This window comes from Sorex araneus, chromosome X (assembly GCF_027595985.1).
Source record: "Sorex araneus isolate mSorAra2 chromosome X, mSorAra2.pri, whole genome shotgun sequence".
In the NCBI taxonomy this organism is placed as follows: domain Eukaryota; kingdom Metazoa; phylum Chordata; class Mammalia; order Eulipotyphla; family Soricidae; genus Sorex; species Sorex araneus.
The window spans coordinates 211963230-211986812 of NC_073313.1; the positions used below are offsets into that span (position 1 = coordinate 211963230).

A 23583-nucleotide genomic window follows, 5' to 3' on the forward strand; every position below is an offset into this window, starting at 1 on the left:
CCCCAAAAAAAACTACAGTAACTTCTCTTCTTAAAGGAAATTCATAGAAATCTTGGAAGACTATATCCCATATGCAATCTTGTGAAATAGATATGTTCTTCATTTTAATAGTATTTTAGGCTATGTGTTGTAAACACTTCAGAAAATTAATCTGAGGACTGGAGCAATAACACAGTGATAAGGGCATTTGCCTTGCACATGGGTGACCCAGCCTCAATCCCTGGCCTCCCATATGTTCCTGTGTGCACTGCCTCAAGGTTCACTAACACGGAGCCAAAAGTAAGCCCTGAACACAGGCAGGTGGAACCCAACTCCCCCCCATCCCATATTAATCTGAAAATTCCCACCACAACTTTAATATAAGGTAAATCAGCATTTATTTATTTACTTGATGTTTTGGCGATATTTGGTTGTGTGGAGGGTTGACCCTAGTATTTCGCAGGCAACCATGCAATGTCAGACATTGAACCCTGCCTCTTGCACAAAACATGCACTCAGCCCATGAGGTTATCTTTCTGACCCCAATAATCATTCTTTTAAGCCTAAGAATTGTCAGCTATTTTAGTTACATGTGATTCATGCTCAAATGTGATTTTATAGTATTTGAAACATTATAAACCTGCCATTGTTGAGTGATTAAAATTTTCTACAATGTATTGTGGTGCTTGCATTACTCTATGATGCACTAAAAACCATTTACTTGAATAAATGAGTTAATTGTTAGAAAACTGAATTATATCTCACTGTACTTTCCTTGAACTTTTTCCTTGTACTGTTTTCCTTGAAATGTGATATTTTACAAAATTGAGTTATAAAATTACTGATTTTCTAGTATGTCCCATTATTTCTGTTCCTGGCTTTTTTGGTCATTTTTTATTAAGAAAAAAGCCTTTTTGAATATCAGCCTGAAATATCCAGAATACAAATTTGTAGTCTTAACCAAGACTACAAATTGTGCAGTCAGCGCCTGTGAAGAAAGTTATGCATTTTCCACTAGATGGCACTAGTGTGCAAATAGTATTAACAGACTTCACTTAACAGACATAAAATTATTACATGGTTATCGTATTTTCATTTACATTGATTGGTCTGAATAAAATAAAAGAGAAAAATAAAAATAAGTGGAAAATTCATCCAAGATATTTCCTTGACTTGATAAGCCTCAGTACAAACAGAACTCTCATTTCCCAGAAGAGGAGTGTAATGCAGGGAGAAATCGTTACAGTTTGAGCTAAAGCCATAGAGAATCCAGAATCCCTGACCCGGTCCGAGTCGCCTTTCCACAAAATTATATAACATAAAGAATGGAGAAAATGAACACCGTATCCAGAGGGAGTAAGAAAATAAATCTCTATTGTGTCATTGTACACCTGATCTCATGTATTGCCTAAGTTATTGGTTCTGTATAAATTAGCTCATATCATCTACTATAAAAGCCAAAACATTGATTTCATAAGCAGCAGTGATCATTTGTAAACCTTGCATCGCTTGAGAACATAATAGACAAAACATTGCTTAAAATGAATGGATGAATTGTCTGACAACACCCTACTTAGTAGGTGATATTATTTCTCCTTTACACTTAAAGAAACTGAAGTTGGAAATATGATATAACTTGTCCAAGTTCATATAAATCAGTGAGTGGCAAAAGAGTAATGATCTGACACTACCTTGCAATATGTATCTACCTAGAAGATTTCCTCACTAGAAAATAGAAAGTTCCAAAGACCCTATCCTTCTGGGGCCCCATCAGATAATCTAGGTGCTTGATGTATGCCTGAACTGTATCTGGCATACAGTAAACAATATTACTGTGTTTGTATTCATAGCTTCCCACCTCTTGTGTAGGCAATTCAAGGAGTTCAACTACTGGACCATTTTCTGATTCATTCCTATTCCTGGACTCCAATGTGACTGCTGAACTCAGACTTGGTTTCTAGATTTCAGCTAATTTTCTGCTGACCTTTCCACTAAAGCCATTCAACAAGAACTTCAGAAGTTAGGATGCATTTCCCACTTCACTTCTTGTTATTTCACACTCTTACATCTTAACTCTTTTCCCTCTCCTCCACCGAGCGGTCCACCTTTCCAGCCCTCAAATCCCGAGGATGCTTGTGGGAACTGGAGGGGGATGGTTTCCGGTTTGGGCGCTCATTTGCATCTCTTTCCCCTCGGTTTACTACTGCACCCGAGCTCAGTGCGCCCCCGACGGGCCCGGCCGGGAGCCCTCGGCTGGGTCGGGCTCCCCCAAGCCGCTAGGAGGCGCTGTAGGCCGCTCGCCCAGAAGCCGGCTTTCCCGGGCTGCCGGACGACGCCGGCGCCTCACTCTTCCGCCTTCCGGAAGCGGAGCGGCGGCCTGGCAACGGCTTCTGCGAGCGGCGGCGGGAGGCTGGCGCGGCGGTCGCGGGGAGGCCCGGGGGGGCGGCACGGGCCCGGGCGCCCGGCGGAGGCAGCATGGACGAGGCGAGCAGCTGTGCGAGCGCCGGCGGCGGCGGCGGTTTCCGCCCGGGCGTGGACAGCCTGGACGAGCCGCCCAACAGCCGCATCTTCTTGGTGATCAGCAAGTACACGCCCGAGTCGGTGCTGCGGGAGCGCTTCTCCCCCTTCGGCGAGATCCAGGACATCTGGGTGGTGCGGGACAAGCACACCAAGGAGTCCAAGGGCATCGCCTTCGTCAAGTTCGCGCGCAGCTCGCAGGCCTGCCGGGCCATGGAGGAGATGCACGGCCAGTGCCTCAGCCCCAACGACACCAAACCCATCAAGGTGCCCGGGCCGGGGGATGGGGAAGGGGTGTGTGTGTGTGTGTGAGAGGCGGGGGGGCGGGGGGGGGCGGCTGTGCGGACGGAACGACGCCGCTCCCGGGAGCTCGGCCGCGGCGGCGGCGTTAGGCAGGACGGAGCGATGCTGGGGTGGAGGGGCGAGGGTGGAGGGACTCCGGAGGACGCTGACCCCCGGCGCGAGCCGCGAGGCCTTGCCTGCCGTGTGTCCCGAATCCCCGAATGACGGGGTGCGGCTGGCGCGCGCCGCGCCGGGCTCAGGAGCGCGATGGGCTGGGGATGGAGGTTTCGCTTGATGGAACGATGCTTTGCCGCGCGAGCCCCGCAAACCGCCGCGATAGCGTCATCCACCGGTCCCTCCCGGGTCGTGGGGACACTTTTGGAGAGCGCTTTGCTGAAGCCCCGGCTGGGGAGGGCCTGGGACGGAGTGGGGGGCGGGGGGGGCGGTGCCCGCGTTGCACGCGTTGCACGCGGGCGCCGCCTTTTCTCGGAAAGCGGAGCGGAGCGAGCCGCCCGGGAGCCCGGCCTTGTCTTTGCAAAAGGGGTCGTGGCCCGCGCAGCAGGAAGGCAGCGGGTGCTGCTGACTTGGTCAGTGCACATGCACGCGTCTGGCACCTAGCAAGTGTCATTACCACCCCGCGGTCCCCTCTCCCCCGCCTTCTTTCCTGCCCCCTGCTTAGCCCGTGGGAGCTGAGGGAGCCTTCCTGACTTGCTCGGAACTCGATTCCTCTTCAGCTCAGAGCCGAACCCTCCCCGCGATCCTGCGGAAAGAAGGCCGTGGATATGCAGACTCGGTCGCGCCGTTGTGCAACGTTCTCTTTACCTGCCGCCCGGCACTGCCTCCCAGCTTGAGAATGAATGATATTAGGATCTTTCAGTAAAATGCTGCTATGTCACTCTCTGGACATCGTGGTACCTCTGTCCAGGAATAAGAAGGAACCCGGGGCTCTGCCAAACCCAGAATAGTGGACAGTACACAACCCTTCTATTTCCACCCCCAGGGCGGGAGGAGCTCATCTTCAGCCATCTGAATTCCAAGGACACAGCATACAGTACTCAGGACACAGCCGGGGACTCTGCCGGACCTAGTCCAGTAGACAGTACTCAGCCCCTCTTCTCCACACCCCCCACACCCCCAGCTCTCTCTGGTGGGGGCGCACCTCGTGAACAATGAATTCTAAAGACAGAGTTTAGATTCCACCAGGAGTTAGCAGACTTTCTGGAAAGGGCCAGAGAAGTCAAATGTAGTCTTTCTCACCCATTTCTCGCTTGTAATAACCTTTCAATAATCGAGAAACAATTCCTAAAATCATGGACTGTTGGAAAAGCAAGCCGGAGTTTACTGATTCTTGCACTGACTTGATGATTTTGATATCTTTTCAGTTCTGATAGCAGGAGAGGGATTTTCTGCTTTGAGTCTAACCACCTGTCTTTGGAGGCAATCTCCCCCAAGTACCCCAGTTTCAAGTCTTATAGACCCTCTTTCCTTGATTACATTTCAGTAAAACAAACCAAAAATCTGACCACTACATGTGGCCTCCAAAGAGAATTTGAATATTTCCAAAAATACTTGAGGTTTTTAGTTGTTCTTCATGCTTTTATTTACAGTAGTTTCACTGTAGCACTCAGGCAGATGGCCTAGCTTCTTCAGCTTCTGCCACTGGGTCTGTCCTGCTGGAATAGAGGACCGTCCCTCCGCCCCCATGGCCCCCTCACCCCCACCTCACACCTCCAATATTTTCAGTTGATTCTGCTTCAGGATTTTTGTTGTTGTTTTTCTTTGCCCCATTAACTTGGCTTTTGTAAAGTTTTACAGGATCCATAAGAAAATGAGAGCAAGTAAGAATATGAGAGCCTCAGACCTAGAGCCAGAAAAGATGACCTTAGATGACCTTAGTGAAAGTAATTGTCATTCTGGTCATTCTGTGACCTAAGGAAATCCATGAACCTCCAAAATAGGAGTGGAAACTATTTCAGTTTTACAGGAATGCTTCGTATTCTGTGATCATAGAAAGCTTAAGAAAATCCAATCAGTGGTTAATTATTATAAAATCTATTTTGCTTGGGTGCTACCACCTTTATCAGAAATGCATAGCATTGCAGTCTTCTAAAATTTAGATATAATTTTAAGTCTTGTTTAAGTATCTTCCCAAATATTTAAAAGTTCACCATTTTCCCCATTTGTATTTTCTGGTAGTCATTCATTACTGACCCATAAGACTGACTTTCTAAGAGGCCATTTTTGCATGACTCCACACTAATACTTCGTATGGTGCTTGGTGTCCAGTGGACATGTAGTATAGCTTTACTGAGATTGGAAGTAGGTTCATGGGTGCATCTCTATATCTTATGATCAGTGCCCCACACCTCTGTTATAGCTGTTTCCAAAGAAGCATACAAGTGTTTCTGAAATCCCATGACTTTGGATTTTGTTTTCTTCCTGTCCTATAATTCTGTAGGTTTCTATAAACAAATCCCTATCCTAGTTAGAGATTATTAACATTTCTCTGGAATACTATAAAACCAAAGCAGCTTTGCATATTAAAGTGGTACTTTAAAAGGAATTAAATTCCAAGTAATCTGATGTTACAAATGATATTTCAAAAAAACTAAATTGCCACTACTAGAAAAAAAAATATAAGTCTAAAACCATCCTGTGCATTTCTTGCGCACACAGATCATTTGGATCATACTGAGATAACCCAGAATATGATCAAATCTTTTTGATTGCTTTCCTCTTTTGTGGTTCTGAGGGTTAAATCTAGAGCTTCATACTTGCAAGGTATCATATGCTGTACCACTGAATCACATTTGTGTCTCTTGTTACCTCTTTAAAAAAAATAATAGGGCTGGATCAATAGCACAGCGGTTAGGGTGTTTGCCTTGCATGAGGCGACCCGGGTTTGATTCCCAGCATCCCATGTGGTCCCCCGAGCACCGCCAGGGGTAGTTCCTGATGCAGAGCCAGGAGTAACCCCTGAGCATCGCTGAGTATGACCCAAAAAGCAAATATATATATATATATATATATATATATATATATATACATATATGACCCGAGTTTGATTCCTCTGCCCCTCTCGAAGAGCCCAGCAAGCCACCGAGAATATCTTGCCCATACAGCAGAGCCTGGCAAGCTACCCGTGGCATATCCAATATGCCAAAAACAGTAATGAGTCTCACAATGGAGACGTTACTGGTGCCCACTCAAGCAAATCAATGAACAAGGGGATGACAGTGATACAGTGTTACAGATAGATAGATAGATAGATAGATAGATAGATAGATAGATAGATAGATCAAAAAGAAAGCTATTTAAAATACAAGTATATCCTAAGACCAGAAAGATAGCATAGAAGGGAAGGCCCTTGCCTTGCATCCTCCAGAACCCATTTCAAATCAGCAGAACATATGGTCACCTGAGCACTGTGAACAATCAGTCCTGAGCCCAGAAACAGAAATAGTCCCTGAGCACCACTGGGTGTGGTTCATAAAGGAAAAGCAAACAAAAACAAGACTAAAACTGGACTAGAAACTAAGAATAATGGCATTAAACATAAATGGATTAAACCATCTATAAATTAATCCATCTATTAATCCATCTATAAATGGATTAAACCCTTCAATTAAATGGCAGGTATTAAGACAATTATTTTAAAGAAAACTAACCCAATGGTATTTGCAAGCAAATGGTGTTTGCTAGCGACACAGCTTAAGTAAAAGATAAAATCGATGTTTGAAAATACAAGATACAAGATGATTGAAAATTAAAAAATAAATGATTGGTAATGAATACAAGAGGTAGAATTTGCTGTGGGGGCCTTCTGAGCAATGCCCAGGGGCTGTTCCCAGCACATTGTAGGAAACCACATGGTGCCCTATATTAAACCTGAGGTCCCAGTTCCAAAGCATGTAGTCCAGCCTTCTGAGTTACATTCCAGGTGTAATGCACACTGTGAGACGTATTAGCAGAGATAGAGGGTGATTTCATAAAAACCAAAATACTAGAACTTTAGAACAATCCCAAATATTTTGCAGTCTTACTGATAAAACTAATAGAAAGATAAATCCATAGATTTGTATAGTCTGCTCTTAACCTGATAGACCAAATAAAATCAGTAAGATAGACCATTTTAATAATATTAATCAACTATATAATTGACATTTATTGAACACTGGGCTGGAGCAATAGCACAGCGGGAGGGCGTTTGCCTTGCATGAGGCCAACCCAGGTTCAATTCCCCCGCCCCTCTCAGAAAGCCCAGCAAGGTACCAAGGGTATCTCGCCCGCACAGCAGAGCCTGGCAAGCTACCCGTGACGTATTCAACATGCCAAAAAACAGTAACAAACAAGTCTCACAATGGAGATGTTACTGGTGCCTGCTTGAGCAAATCGATGAGCAATGGGATGACATTTACAGTGATTGAACACTACCAAACTGCAGCATATACATTCTCAGTGCAGTTGTTCTTATAAGCAAATAACAAAAGTATAACTATATATGGATGCAGTACGGTTCATAGGTTGGCATTTATAATATCTTTTTATTCTATAAACAAGTAATGGCAGTCAAGAAGACTAAATTTTCTTAATAAGACTCTTCCACTGCATTTAACCTCCCATGCATCTTATTCTGTGATCAAGTAAGCATAATTAAGAAATAGAAAAACATTTGGTTTCCTTTTCACTTATTTTTCCATTATCTTGGGGTGTTGTTTCCTTAGGTTTTTATTGCACAGTCCAGATCATCAGGAAGTCATCGAGATGTTGAAGATGAAGAACTAACAAGAATCTTTGTTATGATACCAAAGTCCTATACAGAAGAAGATCTACGGGAAAAGTTCAAGGTACTTATTTTTTCTAATCTGACGTCATCTGTGTTAATTACTTTATCATCCTCAATTGGTGATATGGCTACTGAAACTGAAAAGGCAAGTCATCTATTTCAATGTAGACTTAAACATTAAACCCTTAAAAGCTAATCTTTAAAGCTAATATATAAAAACTGGAAAATACTAATCACGGCATTTTTCCTCTCAGAATTCATAATGAAAAAACGAATTCAGAAAAATGAAGTGTAAAGCTCTGTTTCGTAAAACCACATAGTCATAGGTGATGGAGCCAAGGTTTAAATTCAAGTTATTGAATTCAGAACCTGCTCTTATTTTTTAAATTTTGAACACTGACTTATCACTCTTCTCTATCATGTCTTACATCAGCAGTAAGGAAGGCAAAAGCAAGTCCACGTGTGTGAACTATATTATTATAGTAGCATTTATTATAGTCCTAGCTAAAGCAAATTACTTGATTGTTTTAAAGAGCTTGCTTCCTGTCTATAAATAAGCTATAAGACATATATTCATATGTATGTCTAAATGTGTATTCTTGAAAGATTGTTATGAGCTAATATATATAGAGCAAATACTCAGAATTATTATTTTGATTGTTATTATGTCATTGTTACTATTGTTCTTAGTGTCTTACTAGTTTGTACCTTTTATTTCATTAAAGATCTCTGTAAATTCTAATTTCTTTTTAATAAGCAAGGGATGCAAATAAAATTAGTTTGTTTTTAAATATGTTTAATTATTAATTCTACCTAATTTTTAACTCTTAGGTTTATGGAGACATTGAGTATTGCAGCATTATTAAGAATAAAGTCACTGGAGAAAGTAAAGGTTTGGGTTATGTTCGGTATTTAAAACCATCGCAAGCTGCCCAAGCAATAGAAAACTGTGATCGAAGTAAGGAGGTGTTTATTTAATATTCTTAAAGATGTCTAAACATTAGAACTATTCTGAATAACAATCTATAATTGAATATTGCTAATAGCCATGCCTGTTAATTTAATCTTAGTAATGGGAATTTTAAATAGATATAATCCTAGGCTGAAAATTATATGGAGGACTTTATTAATCTTTTTTAATGAGACAATGCATTGAAGGGAAATATGAGCAACTACATGACTTAATAAACATGCTGCTCCTATATTTTGCTTATTATTTCCACAGATACTGGATTTTTTTGTTTCGTTTTTGGGCCACTTGTGGCAGTGTTCGGGATATACTCCTGACTCTGGTCTTAGTGATCATTTCTGCTGCAGGTCAGGGGACCATATGGGATGCAGGGATCAAACCAGGGTCAACCATATGCAAGACAAGTGAACTAGCAACCTTACTGTCACTCCTGCTCATATGTGTATATACATATATACACATATATATTATATATGTGTATACATACACATGCATGCATATATATATATATATATAATGTATGTGTACACACGGTATATGTTACCAACTGTTTCATTTTAGAGAAATTCAACCAGAAGTTCAATATTAAGTGTTACTATTATAGGCAAATATTACTGGCCCATATATATATATATATACATATATATACACACGTACACATATACACACGTACATAGATATATAAATACATTCACATATACATTTTAATTTATACATTTATATAAATGTATAAATATGAATACTTTTTAATTGAAAATTTCAAGATAAAACTAGATAACGTTGGACTATATTACTGTATTACTGTCATCCCGTTGCTCTTCGATTTGTTTGAGTGGGCACCAGTAACGTCTCTCATTGAGAGACTTATTGTTACTGTTTTTGGCATATCCAATACGCACGGGTAGTTTGCCGGGCTCTCCGAGAGGGGCAGAAGAATCCAACTCGGGTCGCCCGAGTGAAAGGCAAATACCCAACCGCTGTGCTATCGCTCCAGCCCATTGGATTATATGTGGCAGGTTATTAAGAATATAAGTCTACTTCATGTTCATTCTCCTTTTAATTTATTTTTTTTATCTTCCCCTTTAAAAGAAGAATAATACACTATTTTCAGACAATTTATCTGACCACATGATCAAGGATAGATTTTCAGGGAGTTCACATGCACAAGTTTTTGGAACATCTAATAACACGTTGAAACCTTTTGACTTTCTGCGTTGAAATATTAAGGAAAGTGTAATGGTGGTAGGATTGGTGTTGGAATATTAAAGGCCTGCAATGAATCATTGTAAAAATAAATAAATTTTAAAAAATATGTGTTTGTTTTTGTGCATAAGCATTTTATTAGAAGTTTGAGGGGCATTGTGGCACCTGTTTTAGCTTTTGCAGCTAATCAATCCTTTAACCTTTTTTAAAAATCTGATCCAGAGGGCTGGAGTGATAGCACAGCGGGTAGGGCGTTTGCCTTGCACGAGGCCCACCCGGGTTCAATCCCCAGCATCCCATATGGTCCCCTGAGCATTTCCAGGAGTAATTCCTGAGTGTCCCAAAAAGAAAAAAAAAATCTGATCCAGAGGCAAAGGATTGAAGGGTTATAATTAAGAGATGAGAATCTAAATTTGATGCCATGACAGGATAGCTAGAATAGAAGATCATAAGTTTCTTAAAAGGATAAATCCTGATGAAAGTATGAATGTGAAAGCACTTAGAGGATTTTATGTTGAGGGATCTGAGAGAATGAATGACCGTGTTGTGTATAGTGGGAAGTTTGGAAGAGAGAGATGAATTGCTGATCCTTTATGTCCATACTCATCTAGAATGTGGAATCTTGCTGTTTCTGTTTGCTCTCCGCAATCTTTTAACAAAGCAAAAAAGTCAAACTGGTGAAGATAGCCATTGTGTGGGTTTTGTCTTATTTTATAAAACTGCCAAGTACTAACAAGTATATTTACAGTTATATTCTATTTTCTACGAAGCTTGAAATTTATTAATAGATTCTCTTTTTTCAGGTTTTAGGGCAATCTTGGCTGAACCTAAAAACAAAGCATCTGAATCCTCAGAACAGGATTATTATAGTAGTATGCGGCAGGAGACTTTGGGTCATGAACCTAGAATCAATATGTTTCCATTTGGTAAGTTAGTTATCTTATTTTAGTAGTACAAGTCATATATACTATCTGATTTGAGTTTATAAAAATATACTTTTACTAGTAGTAAGTTTCAGTGAATAAAAGTCTAATGTTGTGGGGTTTGGTTTTTTGGGGTTTTTTTTTCAAGTTGGTTTGTACTCGTGTTCTTGATGTTTACCACTTAATATTTGCCTATTTGCCTATAATAGTAACACTTAATATTTAACTTCTGGTTGAATTTCTCTAAAATGAAACTGGGTGCCACTACTACACTTGGAGGTGAACTTCTGCCTCTGCAACTGATCAAAAACTATAAGGCATTTTAAGTAGACACTTACAAGTAGGCAGTTTTAGGGCGAACGAGTCCTAAAATTTTACTCCTAAACTATTGTTTCAAAATTAGGGCTAAAGCAAAGAGAAGAATGACAAAAGTAGAAGTTAGAGAAGAATTTGTGGTGAAAGCATAGCCTGTTAGTGTTACTTGATATAAACTTACTTTTAGATAAATTGCTTGCATATTTTATAGTTTTGCATCCTAAATACATTCCTATGAAGTTATACTGTACATTTCTGCTTATATTTCTGTGTTGAAAGCAGGGGAATGTAGAAAGGTGTCTATTTTATTTTCATGGATTTCCTGCTAATGACTAAGAGCAAACAGTAGTGCCTATGTTTAATGCAGTAAATGTAAAATGATGGTTAATATTTTCTTTCACTTAAAATGTTAAATCCAATTTGCAATGTGTAAAAATTTAAAGATTTTGACGTTTCATTCTTTTTTTTTTATTGAAGAACAACAATCTGATTTTTCAAGTTTTGACAAGAATGACAACAGGGGCCAGGAAGCTATTTCCAAACGCTTGTCAGTTGTATCAAGAGTTCCTTTTACTGAAGAACAGCTTTTCAGCATTTTTGATATAGTACCAGGATTAGAATATTGTGAAGTTCAGCGAGATCCTTATTCAAATTATGGTAAATTGTTATTTTTTATGATATTATTTTTTAATATACTGTGTTTTGCTAAAATTACTTTTCTCTAATACACTTTCTGTGTCAGATTCTGTGTGAGTTGTTTCCTTTTTCTGTATTTTAAACTTGTAACTATAGTGATACCTTAATACTTGGGTATGCTGTTCTTATATAGCCTTTTTAAAAAATATATTTTGTCTCCCACAAACTTCAGCATTTTTTGTATCCAGATTTTGCAACAAAAATAACTCAATGTTTGTACTCTTGGTTACTGCTGAGCAAAATTAGAAAACCATTTAAAAACTTTCCCTTCATCCCTAAACTTATTTACTTATAAACTTTATACCTCAGTATGAAACTCCTTGCCTTCATTTCAAGCATCTCTACCTCTCTTTCCACTCTTAATAGCAGTAAGATTCTTAAAACCTATCTGAACTTGTTAATCGATTAGATCTATTCTCTAATGTGAACATAATGTCTTTGTATTTCTTTGGCTCTTTGACTTTTTTAAGTTTTTTTAAGTTAGAAGTATTGTGGCATAATGGGAATGGACTCATCTTCCATTTACATTGGACTCAGCTGCAGATGCCATGGTGGCACATAGCTGCCACCATGCAAATCTGCTTCTCCCCTCTGAGCCTGTTTCCTTGTTTTAAAGTGAGATGATTAATGATGTCTATGTTGGGGGTAGAAAGGAATCAGAAGAAATAGATGTGAAATACCTGTAATGAGCACTCATCAGATAGAGGTATAAGGGGGGTGTTGATTTGCTTTAAAGAGTTAGAACTGATGGAGTCAGAGAATCGAAGGACACTGGTCTAAAATTCTCTCTCTCTCTCTCTCTCTCTCTCTCTCTCTCTCTCTCTCTCTCTCTCTCTCTCTCTCTCTCTCTCTCTCTCTCTCTCTCTCACACACACACACACACACAAACACACACACACACACACACACCACCCTCCACCAAAATCTATCCTTATAGCAGAAAACTCTTCAAAGGAATGTTAAATGTGTACCTTCTAATCTTGAGACCCTCTGTTCCCTACCTTTGTTTTTCATAAATATCCCTTTCTCTACCACTGCAGCTAACCCAGATGACTGTTTTCAGGTATCACATCTCACTTTTATTTTTACTCAATGTGATAGGGATTTTTTTAAAAAATTCAGAATAGATTTCAAAGATTTCAAGTTTAAGAAACAATGGTTATATCTACCTTATAAGAAAAACCAAAGGTTGAATCATCTGCTTTGTGTGTAAGAGGCCCAGGTTTTGATCCCTGGTGTCTCTTGGTCCCTTGAGCAAAAAGCTGGGTGTGGCTTCCTCCACCGCCCAAATTAAAGAATCAAAATAGAAAAGTCAAGGGGAAAGGAGATAGCTCAAGAAGTATAACACATCCTTGCCATGTTCAGGACCCTAAGTTCGATTCTGTGTACATTGGGGAGTGGCCACTAGAAAAAAATGTTTAATTAGGAGCCAGAGAGATAGTACAGTGGGGAGGTGCTTCCCCTGTACTAGGCCAACCTGGGTTAGATCCCCAGCACCTCATATGTTTCCCCAAGCCTCACCATTAATGATACCTGAGTTCAGAGCCAGGTAAGCCCTGACCACCACCCAGTGTGGCACAAAGACAAAACAAAAATGTTTAATTATTGAAAGGAAATCTAGGGGGTTGGAGAGATAATACAGTGGGGTATTTGCCCTGTGTGTGGCCAACCTGAGTTTGATTCCCAGCATCCCATATGGTTTCCCAAGCACCACCAGGAGTATTTCTTGAGTGCAGAGCCAGGAGTAACCCCCCCGGCGCATCGCCAGATATTGCCTAAAGATTAAGTTTTAAAAATATATAAGTAAAAGCCAGGGGTGGGAGTGATAGCACAGCGGGGAGGGCATTTGCCTCATGGCCGACCCAGGTTCAATTCCCAGCATCCCATATGGTCCCCCGAGCACAGCCAGGAGTAACTCCTGAGTGCATGAGCCAGGAGTAACCCATGTGCATCACTGGGTCTGACCCAAAAAGCAATAAATAAATAAATAAATGCCAGTATCCTAAGATTAAATTCATTAAACAGTTCTTCAAGTAATGATTCCATTTTATTTAAAATACCGTGTTCACATTTTTACCAAAATCTTATATTTTATTTTCTAGAAACACAGCCTTTGTACACACGTATGAGATTTTTTTTCCTGACACATTCTATTCTGTATTAGTTGTGTGATACTATGATATATCAGTATTGCTTCATTTTTGAAGTACAACAGACTTTCAATGACCTCTCTACTGTCTTTGTAATCCTTGTATATTCTTTCCTTTGTTTTAGGTCACGGAGTGGTTCAGTACTTTAATGTAGCATCAGCTATTTATGCAAAATACAAGTTACATGGATTTCAGTACCCGCCTGGAAATCGAATAGGTGTTTCCTTTATTGATGATGGGAGTAATGCCACAGAGTAAGTACCGTTTCAGGAATGTTCAGTGCTGAGCTCTGGGGAATGTTCAGTGCTTAGTTCTTCGTGTTCATGATTATGACTTAAAGAATAAAAACAGAAAGAAAAAAAACCTCTTTTATGTGTTAAAGTCATACAAAACAACGTTACTGTTAAGAGACTGAATGTTGTCTAATGTTTTATAAATTGTGAGTTATTGTCTCCAGTCTCCTTAGAAAGATGGCAACGCAGATGGTAGCTGCACAGCTCGCGTCAATGGTGTGGAATAACCCAAGTCAGCAACAATTTCTGGTAAGTGAATAAGAGTTTAACCTTCACACTATTTCGGTAGTGTAGAAAGGAAATGGGCCCTGTGTTTGTTACTCACGTAACCAACAGTTCAGAACTGTCGTAAAAGATTGTGTAGGGGCCGTTGATCACATCAGTCCATAGGTCTTCATTTAGAATTTCCAGAATGTAGCTTTTCTTTTTCTCATTTTTGTACCTGTAACTTTTCAACAGCAATTTGGAGGAAGTTCTGGATCACAGTTACCTCAAATTCAGACCGATGTTGCACTTCCATCATGCAAAAAGAAAGCCCCTCCTGAAACTCCTGTGAAGGAAAGACTTTTTATCGTGTTTAACCCTCATCCTTTACCTTTAGATGTATTAGAAGATATCTTCTGGTAAGATTTCAATTTCACAAAGTTTCATACTATAATTTATTTAAATCAATAATTTAAAAATCTTTGCAATCTTAAAACTTTATGTAGTACCAGATTATTTGGTCTGTGGTTTTAAAATGCCCTTATTTATATCATGTTTTAAAGCATAGGATGATAGCCTTTTCTTTGTTATTCATATGCCCTGGGTCTCAAATTTTCCTGTTTCTTTTTTTTAAAAGATTAATGTTTTGAAAAATTGCATATACAGGATGAACACGGTTAATTTGTGTCTTAATAGATGATAAATGCGTAAATCTGTACTCTAGAAGTCCATTTAGTTGTCTTTTTCCTTTATAGCTAAGGTTCGACTAAGAAGTGTTTACTAAGGGTAGGAGAGGGTAGACACTAAACTAGGCAGGGCACTTTACTTGTACGTGGTCATCCCGAGTTCGATCTCAGATACCCCTTAGAGACCCCCCAAACCTATCAGGAGTGATTCCTGGGCTCAGAGTCAGGAATAATCACTGAGCACTGCCAGGAGTGTGTCTCCCCCCCACCACACACACTATAATCCCTGCAAAAAAAAAAAAAAAAGTGCTTGCTAAGCATCTTGTATTTTGCCAGTTCTTTTTAAGACTTTTAAGAATTATATTGATTAAATATTACTTGATTCTAAGGAAGAGTAACAAATATAAAATGAGAAAGTTGTTTTTGTTTGTTTTAACACAACTCAGCTTTCTGATTTTTTCCCATTTGCCCTAAATAGTGCTGGTAAATTATAAAGATTGGAAATTAATTATTAAGGAGCTCAGAATGTCAAGAGTTTGGACTTTATTTCATTACTAAGTTTGCTTCTTGAGTTTGAAAGTCAAGAGTTTGGACTTTATTTCATTACTAAGTTTGCTTCTTGAGTCTCTTCTCTGTGGCAGAGAGACACTGCTAGAGACTTTATTGCACATTCTGTAAACAAGACATTGTAGCCTTGCCTTTTCTAGACCTGATCTCATAGGAAACAGATAAGTAAGTAGGAAATTACAATCTAGTGCTATGGTGTTATAAAAGTGCTATGGAATGCATGGGCTGTGAAAAACATAGCAGTGGGTACCTATCTGAGAAATTCAGAGATTGGTCAAACAATTGTACAGTGGGTAAGGCTCTTGCCTTGCACAGGGCTGACCCAGCTGTGATCCGAGTCCCACATAGTCCCGAGAACCCTCCAGGTGAGGTCCCTGACTTCAGAGCAAGGGATAATATCTGAGCACCGCAGGTGTGGCTCAAAAACCAAGGGAAAAAAATACAGAAAGGACTTTGTAAAAGAAGCAAGGTACAGTGGTAACCTGCGAACAAAATAATAATTTAGCTGGAGAAGAAAGCTGGGACTATGGATGATTATTCCTGCCAGAGCAATTATGGAAAAGGTCTTCAGAGTTTGGGCTTTAAGAGACTGTGAGGGAAGATTAAGTGCTGTAGAGGACAATGACCTTGGGAGGAAGTGCTCATAAAGTTAGTTTTTCTCTTGTTGTTTTGGTTTTGGGCCATATCTGGCAGTGCTCAGGAGACCACTATAGGGTGTAGAGGATTGAACCAGATGGTGACGTGCAAGTCAGGTGCTTTATTTGCTGTACTATTGCTCTGGCCCCATAAAGTTTGTTTGGAAGTTTGTCCTTATCCCAGAAGCAATAAAGATTTAAAACTTGAATGATGCATATTCCTTCGGTGGAGTTCCAACCCCCTAACTGGATTTTTAATGAGAAAATGATTATATTTCTGTTTAAGGAGTATCAGAGGACAGATTAAGGAATGGAATAGAGAGACTATCCCACAGGTTTGGAAATTTATGAAGAGGTTATTACAGTAGTCTAAGGAAAAGATGGTCTGTATGAGGAAAAAACCCAAGTGACAGTGAAGAGAAATTAACTGATAGAGATGTTTAGAAGTAAGATTGGGGGCTTAGGCTGTAGTTCATTTGGAGAGCACATGTCCTGCAGCTGTGAAGCTTTGTCTTAAATCCCCAGTATTACAAAAATAAATAAATATTAAGGAGAAGGGCTTAAAACATAGTACAGCAGATAAAGTACTTGGCTTGCACATAGCATATCTTGCTTTGATCCCCAACACTGCGTATAGTCTGAACCCCACCCAAAAGTAATCCCTGAGCAAAGCCAGTTGTGGCCCAAACACCCTCAAGAAAATGTTAGGGAGAAAGGAAAAATAGCCTGGAATCCTGGGTACCATTAAAAAGAATATGTGTGAGGCTTCTGAATGATCCGTAGCATGCAAAAAAAACCCAAACCAAAAACAGTAAGATTGGTAAGATTGCTGTGTGTGGCAGACAAGATTTGGGGAGAGGGATGGGCCTCATTCTTCTGGAGAATCTGTATTTATCCATTTCAGTTCATTTTTTTATTTTGTTTCAGTCGCTTTGGTAACCTGATCGAAGTTTACCTTGTGTCAGGAAAAAATGTGGGGTATGCCAAATATGCAGATAGACTAAGTGCTAATGATGCCATTAGCACGTTACATGGCAAGATCCTGAATGGAGTCAGGCTGAAAGTTATGCTGGCAGATTCCCCAAGAGAAGAATCTAACAAACGACAAAGAACTTACTGATTGTTGAGGTAAGCACTTCATAATCTGAATTTTAGAACCCACTGGCACATGGAATAGCACGGAGTAGTTTAAATAGGGGAAAAAAATTTTTTTTAAGTATTTAGAAGTCAGTGAAAACCTCTGTGGGCTTAAAACTCCACTGATAGACTTATTAACTTGCATATGTTTGTGGGGGTGGGGGAGATGGGGGTGTTGGAGATGGCACCTATATTCTGCTGTTCTCAGGTGCCTGGGTGTCACTCCTGCCACACTGCTCAACAGACTGTGCTTTGCTGGGTTCAGGTGGCTCCCACATTCTCAGCACACCCTGAAGCTCTTTGAGCCATCTTCTCACTCAGCCCTTATTTCTTTTTATGTTTTTTTCCAGTGCTGTGTAGAGAGCTTAGGGTCTTACATGCAAAATGTGTTTTGTTTTGTGTTTTGAGTCACTCAGCAACTCAGGGTTAACTTCTGGCTCTGCACTCAGGAATTAATCCTGGTGATGCACAGGGGGACAATGTAGGATGCCAGGGATTGAACCTGGGTTGGCCGTGCATCAGGCAAACATCCTACTTGCTATATTATCAGTTCGGCCCCAATTCTGTAGTATATTTCTTAAACTTGAATATTTTTGGCTTTTTTTAAAATGAGCATTCATTAGTGCTCATCAAAATTAATTTTGCCCTTTTATAAAATACAGTCAGATTTCAATTTGAAAAACGACTCTTTGGAATGTGAATGTCTATAATACATTAAAACTTTGGATTTTATTCTTTGGTTTTCGACCACAACTGGTGGTACTCAGGGATTACTCCTGACTGCACTCGGGAATTATACTTGGTGGTACATGGGAACTGTGTGGGATGCTGGGGATTGAACCTGGGTTGGCAGCATGCAAGGCAAATGCCCTGCTTGCTGTCTCTCCAGCCCCCAATATTAAAACATCTTTTTAAAGACATTAAAATGTAGACATTTTACTACATGCTTATTTAAACTTTAAGGTCCTAAAATTTTTTCTGACTTGAATGAATGTTTTGAGATCTAAATTGAGGAGGTAATTTGGGCTGGAGAGATAGATAGCATAGGGGCTAAGGCAATTGCATACTTTGCACACAGTCAGGCCCCAGCTTAATTTCCAGCCGCCATTTACAGTCCCCTGAACACAGAGCCAGGAGCAAACCCCAGACACTGCCAGCTGTGGCCCAGAAATGAAATAATGGCAATGATGATAATGTAATAATATATTGAACTAATTTAAAAAATTCTGTATAGGGGGCTGGAATGATAGCACAGCGGGTAGGGCATTTGCCTTGCACTCGGCCAACCCGGGTTCGATTCCCAGCATCCCATATGGTCCCCTGAGCACCACCAGGGGTAATTCCTGAGTGCAGAGCCAGAGTAACCCCTATGCATCACCAGGTGTGACCCCCCAAAAAAAAGCAAAGGAAAAATTATCTGTAAAGAGATACATTAATATCTCTAATAAAATGCATTATCAAATAGTACATCTTTTTTGACCTTTGAACCTCAGTGTTGGATTTTGTATACTTATGTTTTAAATTTATATGTTAAAATTGCATATTCAGAAAGTGTTCTCTAGGACCAAAGGAATAGTATAGGGGTTAAATCATTTCTTTTTATTCAGCTGACCCCAGTTCAGTCCTGCCATCACATAAGGTTCCTCCAAGCACCACCAGGAGTGGCCCCTGAGCACAGCAAGAAGTAAATCCTGAGGATTGCCAGGTGTAGCCCCAAACCCTTTCTGCTCAAGAAAGAAAAAAAAAATGTGTTCTCATGTGCAGGTGTAGCTTTTAAAAAACTGAAAATATGCCAAGAATTCTTGTCTATTTTAATGATACATACATCCTTTTGATTTCTTTTATTTTCAGAAATATAAAACTTAAATTTCTTTATTTTAGGACAGTCAATTCATCCATATTTGGGGGAAGCTGTCTTTAAAATGTTAGAAATTTTAAAATTTAGATATGTTTAACTTTTTCACTTTTTTCTTCTGTAAATGAATGCTGAGTTTCAAGGAAGTGAGAATTTTCTCTCTTTCCATCTGTATCAGAGACCCAAGTTCCAATGAGAACAGTTAGCAGTTTTCTTGAAGTTGATTTCAAGTTACTGGCTTGAAAGCGGTTTTCTTTTCACTTCTGAGGGGTCACACCTGGCAATGCTCAGGGGTTTCTCCTGGCTCTGCACTCAGGAATTACTTCTGACAGTGCTCAGGGGAATGTATGCTGGGGATCAGATCCAGGTTAGTCACATGCAAAGCAAACACTCTGCTCGCTGTACTCTTTCTCCAGTCCTGGGTCAGAAAATTTCTTACAAGATTTTTTTTCAAAAGTTTGGCATTTTGAGCTACAGCTCTTAGAGTGAGTGGAACCTATGAAGTATGGTATCACTTCGATGATCAGAAAATAAAAGTAATGCAAAAACTACCTCGTGCAAATGAAGCCTTATTGTATGTACAACATTTGAGGCCAGGAGCGCAGTGGTAGAGCACTCGCCCTGTACATGCTAGGCCACGGCTTCTAACACTGATACGAGGTGGAAAAAGAATCAGTGTGTAATAATCACATTTTCCTCCATAAGAGTGATGAACATTTATCTAGTTCCCTGCATGCGAAGAAATGTTTGTTCTTCAGCATCACTAATAGTAAAATGTAAATCTTTTTCTTATTATTAAACTCCTTGTATGGAGGGCACAGATAATGTAGGATCTGATTAGTTGAAAATGGTATTAGGTGGAGCCAGAGTTCTAGAACAGCAGGTAGGGCGTTTGCCTTGCACACGGCTGACCTGGGTTCAATCCCCAGCATCCCGTATGGTCCCCCAAGCACCAGCAGGGGTAATTCCTGAGTCCAGAGCTGGGAGTAACGCGTGAGTATTGCTGCGTGTGACCCCAAAAATAGCAAAAAAAAAAAAAAGAAAAAAGAAAAAAGAAAAAGAAGATGTATTAGGATATGATTAGTCATATTTATTTAGAATGTGCTCTAGTTCTTGCATGGAGTTTTTGTTTTTTATGAATTTTTATTTTGTTACTGGTTTCTATGTCATGGTCTCTATGAGAGTCTCCTCCTTTGCTCACACATGAAATCAACTTATTCTCTTATTTAAAAGTTGTTGGGTTTTTGTTGTTGTTTCTGCTTTTGGGACCATACCCAGCAGTGCTCAGGGCTTAATCCTGGTGTTGTGCTCAGGGATCATTCCTAGCAGGTTCAGAGGACCCTATAGGGCATAGGGGATCAAAGCCATGTTGACCCCTACTCGCTGTGCTATTGGCACCTCTTATTTGAAAGTTTTAAAGTAGTATAAAAATTTTCCTAAATTTTACACAATTTTAGTAATTACATTTTGGGGGCAGGGGGTGCACTTTTGTATTTGATTATAAAAACTTAAAAAATTAATGTAAATAATTTGTAGTTAAAATGTTTTTTATACATGAATAATATTAAAATATTAGAATATTTATTTTGGGCCACACCTGGCAGTGCTCAAGGGTTACTCCTGACTAATCACTCCTGGCGAGCTCAGGGGATCATATGAAATGCCCAGGATCTAACCCAGGTCTGCCATATGCAAGGCAAGCACCCAACCCACTGTACCATCTCTCTAACCCTGAATATTAGAATATTTAAAATAAGAGTTGTTCGCCCCCTCCCACCATGGACTACAAATACAACTTAAGAGGGATAGCGTCTTTCATCTCTGAGCAGTGAGCCTAGATTTAAATGACCTCCCACCTAGAAAATAGAAGAAATGGTGTATGAATATAACTTGGAGGGACTGGAGACATAGTACAGTGGGGAGGGTGCTTGCCTTGCACATAGCCAGCCTGGGTGTGATCCTGGTCACCTTGTATGGTCCCCCTCGTGCTGCAGGAATAACTCCTGAGTGCAGAGCCAGGAGTAATTCCTGACTGAGCACAGCTGGTCAGGAACAGTAAGAATATAACTCTGAAAGTAGTTGGGTTCTCTTTTAAAATGGGTCTGGTATGTGTACAGAGTGATTTCTCTTTCTGGGGAAAATAGAAACCTTAGCATTTCAAAGCACCCTGATTTCTTTATTAATTCACAGCATTTTTCCTCCAGAAATTCAGTACCAGCTTGCATCATCCTTCTGAGTAAGTTTGGTTTTGTTTGTTTGGGGGTACCCATGACTTAAATAAGCAGATAGCAGTGATTATATTCAAGTAAAGGAGCGAATCATAACAGTTTAGGAATACTATATACGGTAGCTGTTTCCTTTCAGGTGATGATTTTCATACTTGTGTTGTGTTCTTTCTACAGAACAAAGACTAAATAATGACATAACCCTCAGCTGACTGACTGAAAATGTGACTGGACGCATTCCCTGTGGACAGTTGACAGCTTTTCCCCTTATACCTGATAGTCTCTGCACAGCATTGTTCTGTCCGGGGAGCAGGGATTGTTGGACTTGTATTTTTAAATCCACACATTAATGCGAACACTTATATAGTAGTTGTTTCCTTAGAACGATGAATGTGTTGTACGTGTAGCAGAAATAAAGTTTTCTTTGTTTAACTAAATCATGCCTTATTTATGTGAAAGATGAGAGTGAAAATTTAAGTGTTCAGAATTTGACTTAAAGACATTTCGCTGATTTAAAATGTACTTTTTTTTTCACATTTTTAAGCTTCTGAAATTGGAAATATAGTGATGTTGTGCCTTCATGTAATTAACTATTTCCATGATGGAATATAGAATAAAAGTGCTTCTTTCTTTCAATTAGTTACATCTTAAGTTCAGTAAAATAATTAGGATTGCCATTCATTCTACACATGCAGATTGTCTTCTTAAACTAACTGAAAAGACTAGAGCTAAAAGTCCTGTCATTAGAAATACTTGTATGTGGTATTTTTATAGTTATACCAGAATTTGTTGCTAAGTTTGTCATGACCTGCTATGATCATAGAAGAGTGTTAATAAAATGTTTAAGGTAGTGTAAGTAATAAGTTTAAATAAATGCCAGTAGCTTGTGGGGTGGGTAGTAGATATTTTACATAATAAAAGTTAGAAATAAAGCAGCATTTCAAAAAAATACAAGGAAATTTATAATCAGCTCTTAAACTGGATGATCAAAAAACGGTATATGTAAGTCAAGAACTTGGCACTTAAAAAGACATTACAAATGGTATGCAATTGTTAAAACATCAATTACCTTCTCTTTGTGTTCTTCTCATGTTTAATTAGGCTAAAAATAGTGAAAAGATTTAATTCACTGAGCATAATAGAGTGCTTAAGTGCTCAGTGAATTTGGACATGTCAAGAGTAAAGTCCTTTTTTCAATTAGTATTTTTAATATGTTTAGGTAAGGGAATTTCTAGTCTTTCCAGACAAGACTTGAAACAAGAATTAAATAAACTCTCTGAAAGCCAAAGAGTATATATATGTTTTTTTAATGCTGTTTAGAAATGGAAAAACTAAGTGAGAATTGAGAATTAATTACTAACAAAATTACCCTAGTCTCACTTACTGCATAATTCCACTTTTCAAGAGCTAAAATTAAATTGTTCCCTATAGGTTATCTGGTTGTCTGATTCTACAGCTCACATGATGCTTGAATTCCCTTCATATATTCCTCCTAATCTAGATAAGGTAAAACTTCACCTAATAGCATAAAAGGAGTTTCCAACCTGAGTCTATTGCACCTTTGATTATTCCTCAAAATTGACAAAAATTGATTTCCTGTCATTCTTGCTTTTTTCAACTTTAAACATTTAAAAATCTTTCATATGCTAGTTGAATACTCTATCCTCCAATTTCTTTATTCATATTAAACCATCCAAACTTCTCCATTCTGCCTTTGAATTCAAGTAACCGAGTCCTACAAGTAGTTGTGCTTCATAAAGGCATTTCATCTGGACTTATCTCCCTGAGCTTCTCGTAACATCTGTCTGCCTACAAAACAGTTTCTTTTACAGTACTACTTCACCATGTGTGTTTCTCCCAATTGCATGTCTCGGTAAATGTGGTTATTTGGGTTTTTGTGTGCATTAATTTAACCCTCACCATTAACTCACCCCCCACTCCTGCATCCTTACTCTTCTGTTACTGTTTGGCTTGAAGGCCACACTGGCTCAAGGGCTGCTTCTGACAGGGCTGGAGAAACCAGGTGCAATAGCAGCAGTCAGACTGAGGATTCTTGCTGCTTGTAATTGGGCCCTGAAACAACAGTTTTTGCTTTTTATTTAGTTTTCATTTTCTTTCTGTTCCGGGGCCAGACCTGGCTGTGCTCCTGACCCAGTGCTG

The 23583-nt window shown here is 39.5% G+C and overlaps 1 protein-coding gene across 2 annotated transcripts; it reads left to right on the top strand.

Annotated features, from left to right (window-relative positions):
* The first annotated feature begins 2347 nt into the window (after positions 1-2347).
* Positions 2348-21434, top strand: RBM45 (RNA binding motif protein 45). 2 transcript variants are annotated; one of them, XM_055121005.1, is made up of 10 exons: positions 2348-2763; positions 7503-7625; positions 8396-8522; positions 10541-10663; positions 11453-11632; positions 13946-14075; positions 14279-14363; positions 14574-14737; positions 17134-17334; positions 21389-21434. In XM_055121005.1, exons 1-9 carry the CDS (start codon positions 2455-2457, stop codon positions 17324-17326), a joined length of 1434 nt encoding a protein of 477 aa, XP_054976980.1. In that variant the 5' UTR covers positions 2348-2454; the 3' UTR covers positions 17327-17334; positions 21389-21434. The 2 variants fall into 2 exon arrangements, with proteins under 2 accessions (XP_054976980.1, XP_054976981.1); XM_055121006.1 differs by having other exon boundaries at positions 21403-21434.
* The last annotated feature ends 2149 nt before the right edge of the window (positions 21435-23583 follow it).